Genomic DNA, 3,408 nt, shown 5'->3' with positions numbered 1-3,408 from the left:
AAAAGCCACATTGACAAAATATAGCATATATCAGCAAATTAAACTACACTGTACTAAACTTTTGACAATTCATAACATTTGTTAACTTCGTAAGATAAGTGGCTCTTCACTGACCCCTTTTCACTCATAATATGAGCCACAAGGGGGTACAGAGACAACAAAGAACAGCCATTCATACAGTTGTTTTTTAAGAGATGACAGAAAAAACAGTATCAGAGAAAATCCATACAGGATGCATGAAAAACAATAACCAGAAAACAGGACTAATCTCAGATTCTGGAGTTCTAAGACAGAAATATTAACCACTGCACTATCATACTTATGAGCTTATGCATACTTTTAAAATCCTTCCTGAAACACTATTGTGCGTACCAGTGAATATAAACCAATGCAAGCAAAAGTTTTAAAACAGAATGGAAAATAAAGCAAGCTGATGAAGTACAAGCAGTGTGTTATGGTTGTCCTATGCTTTGTTCTACACATTTGCAATTTACAGTCTTCCAAATAATCCAAACTAGAATGCTATAAGTATTTACCCCTCTCCATCTAAAAATACTTAATGCAATTTACTGAATGTTCTAGTAAAGACAAGGAACAGGTAGAAAATGCTTTGCTTTTGGAATACATTTTTTCACATGATCAGAGGGAACACGTGATACCACAAAAATTAGATACAAGGGATACAGAATGCCAGTTATAAGCTTCTCTCCACTGGCTTTCTTAAAGTGGTTATTAAGTGTTGTTGTAATATGTGCATTAACAAAAAGGAAACAACCATGCAGCTTAAATATGGTTGTCCTGATTCAGGCATAATGTAAAACATTTTGTTACTCATTTTTAGATATGCATCTTAGCAAAGACCTCTGTTCACAAAATCAGACTGAATAACTGTATGCCTGACACTACTTCATTCATCTTAGTAATTATTTTATGTAAAGTCTAATACTTTGGTTCATACGGGCAAAAATGATTACCCTGTTAAAATGACTGCAAAAGGTGAATCACATTAATTGTTCTACAACAGACATTATATCAGTACTGTCTTTGAGTGCTAAAAAAACATGGTGCATTTCATGTACACTGTTTCTTGATAATTAACTTACATTACAAAAATATGCATGTAAATGAATGAACTTACTTGCTGATAAAATTTGTTTATCTATATGACTGGTACATAAAATAATTTGTTCTCATCTTCTGCAGATAAGTGTCAAAATAAGTATACATGTTTTATAAATGCAACCATTTGAACCACATATATATGCATTTTAAAATTTGCAAAAGAAGCACAGCAGTAAAGAACCATCTTATAAATTATTTTTGAATGCTGCAGCTGTATGCATCATTAATTATTTTTATATGGCACCAATATTCAACAGCAATTAACACCTTTACCTTCTCTGGAGTGGGTAGCTGTAAATGATTAACATCCAAAGGTGTGATCAGAGGTATATTTTGAAACCCATCTTCTCCAGAGGGCTGCTTAGCATTCTTGTCATTTATATTACTTCCCAGCTTCACCATTCTGTCCTCTTCACTCTGCAAGCTAAATTTGTTTAAAAACAAAAACAATCTTTCTGTAAGAATAATAAGGGACAGAACACGAGAAAATATATATTGAAAGAATTTACACACTTCTGCAATAACTGCCAGTCACATACTATGTCATTTGTCTGTTACAGATGCATGCCTTGCATACTAATTAATTTTCACAATGCAAAATCAAAGGGATGGATTGACAATCAATGCAAATACACAGCTGTACATACTGGCAATTAAACAAACAGGAGGTAAAAATCTAACTTGCTGGAAATAAAGGTTATATGTGTTCGCACGCTTTACAGTATGTTATTACCCTGTTTTCTGTCTGAATAAAATTTCATAAATGAAATACAAACACACGGCCAAATCTTAAAGCAAAATGAAGAGAGCAGCTCAGAGATACGTTCTGGAGTCGAGTGTTTCACATTTGTGTTGCAACAACACTACACTTATACTGCAGTTACTAAAGATGAAATACAAATGTGTGTACGTATTAATAAATATATGAAGATAAACCCAGTGTTGCCATGGCCAACTGATTCATGAATTACCGGAGAACATAAAAATCAGCATTTCCATGACTTCCCGTTACTAACATCTTCGTAAACATTTAACTAAAGATGTATTCACCTGCCCCCAGGAAACACCACTTTCAGAATTCCAGTTTAATGTACTTACAGAAGTATTCGACTTGATAACAACTCTCCAGCCTATTCAGAAAGGCAGACTTCTGTTTTTCTTTAGCTGTAGGAATTGAATACACTGCGCTTCTGCAGCTGCCAGGGAAACCAGGGGCTGAATGGTGCTGAAAGGACAGCTCCTGCAGCACATAGCACCGGTCTCCTTTCAGTGGTCGTATAATCCAGCAATAGCTAGCACCACCTGGTGTCTTGGAAAATAAAACACTCAACAACGTCTATAGCTTTCCTTCTGGACCAAAACGGTTTCCTGCAGCGCCCATAATCAACCCGCCTGAGCTTTTAGCTTTGCTTTGCAAACGACGCCACCTGAGGCCTGAATAGCAGGATGTAAGTTGTTCAGAGCTTGACAAGCCTACAAAATGTAAAAAGGAAGCACATGTCATGCACTGTCAGCATTATCTTTTTCTTTTATCCCACAAAGCTGTAAGGCAGCTTCCCTGAACCTTAATTGCTTTTATTCAGTGCGCCCACTTATCTTAATGTGGTTTTGTACCGACTATTAAAAACGTGTACGCTTAACCTTTTAACATGCCACGCCATACTTAAGTTTTCAACACCTGATGCACTACTGCAAAGTATTTGTGACTGAGTGACTATACCGTCCGAAATAACAACGCTCACATCATCGGTGTATAAGGGATGATGGTTAATTCCTCTCAACCACTTATCGCAAAAAATCTGGGCAAAGTCAAAATAGTGCAAGGGGGTGCGCGCAAAGGTCCAAAATATGGACAAAGTTTTAAATATTGCTCTTATAAACTTAGAAAGTTGCTGGAATAAAAGGCTTTGTTGTGCTAGCATGCATTTTCTCAACGAGATGAAGCCTGAAACTCAAACGTCTGTCAATATGTAGTGACTTCAGTCCTAAAAAAACAGACCTAGAATCATACCTGTCAACTAACCAGATTTTCGCAGAATGTCCAGATTTTTGCCATATATTTTTGGAATGTTTGTGGTTTTTTGGCAAATCACTGAGGATTGAAGTACCTAAATTATGACATACATCTATCTGAATTTCAGACTTCAGATCCTTCAGAAAATGCATGTGACACATGTCCTGTTATTCTATCAACTTTAAGTTTAGGGCTGCAGTATTTAAAATCTTTCCTTATTTTTGACTCTGCCCCCCAATTATTTTAGGCTGTATCCGGATTTCTTTTGCTAA

The 3,408-nt window shown here is 35.9% G+C and overlaps 1 protein-coding gene across 2 annotated transcripts in view; it reads right to left on the bottom strand.

Moving 5' to 3' along the window:
- The window catches only part of NSG2 (neuronal vesicle trafficking associated 2), a 1,037,752-nt gene extending 1,034,999 nt beyond the window's left edge, over positions 1–2,753 (bottom strand). Inside the window, exons 1-2 of one of the 2 annotated variants that reach the window (XM_044069132.1) lie at positions 2,229–2,753; positions 1,396–1,546 (exon numbers count right to left, since the gene is read on the bottom strand). In XM_044069132.1, the coding sequence (XP_043925067.1) occupies positions 1,396–1,524 (129 nt within the window). In that variant the 5' untranslated portion in view covers positions 1,525–1,546; positions 2,229–2,753. Of the gene's footprint in view, positions 1–1,395; positions 1,547–2,220 lie in introns of both variants that reach the window. The other variant, XM_044069131.1, reaches the window with a different exon arrangement.
- Between the last annotated feature and the right edge of the window lie 655 nt (positions 2,754–3,408).

Source organism: Protopterus annectens, chromosome 4.part0, assembly GCF_019279795.1.
Source record: "Protopterus annectens isolate FY-2018-M chromosome 4.part0, PAN1.0, whole genome shotgun sequence".
Taxonomy (NCBI): domain Eukaryota; kingdom Metazoa; phylum Chordata; order Ceratodontiformes; family Protopteridae; genus Protopterus; species Protopterus annectens.
This window is presented reverse-complemented; position numbering and strand designations above follow the sequence as displayed.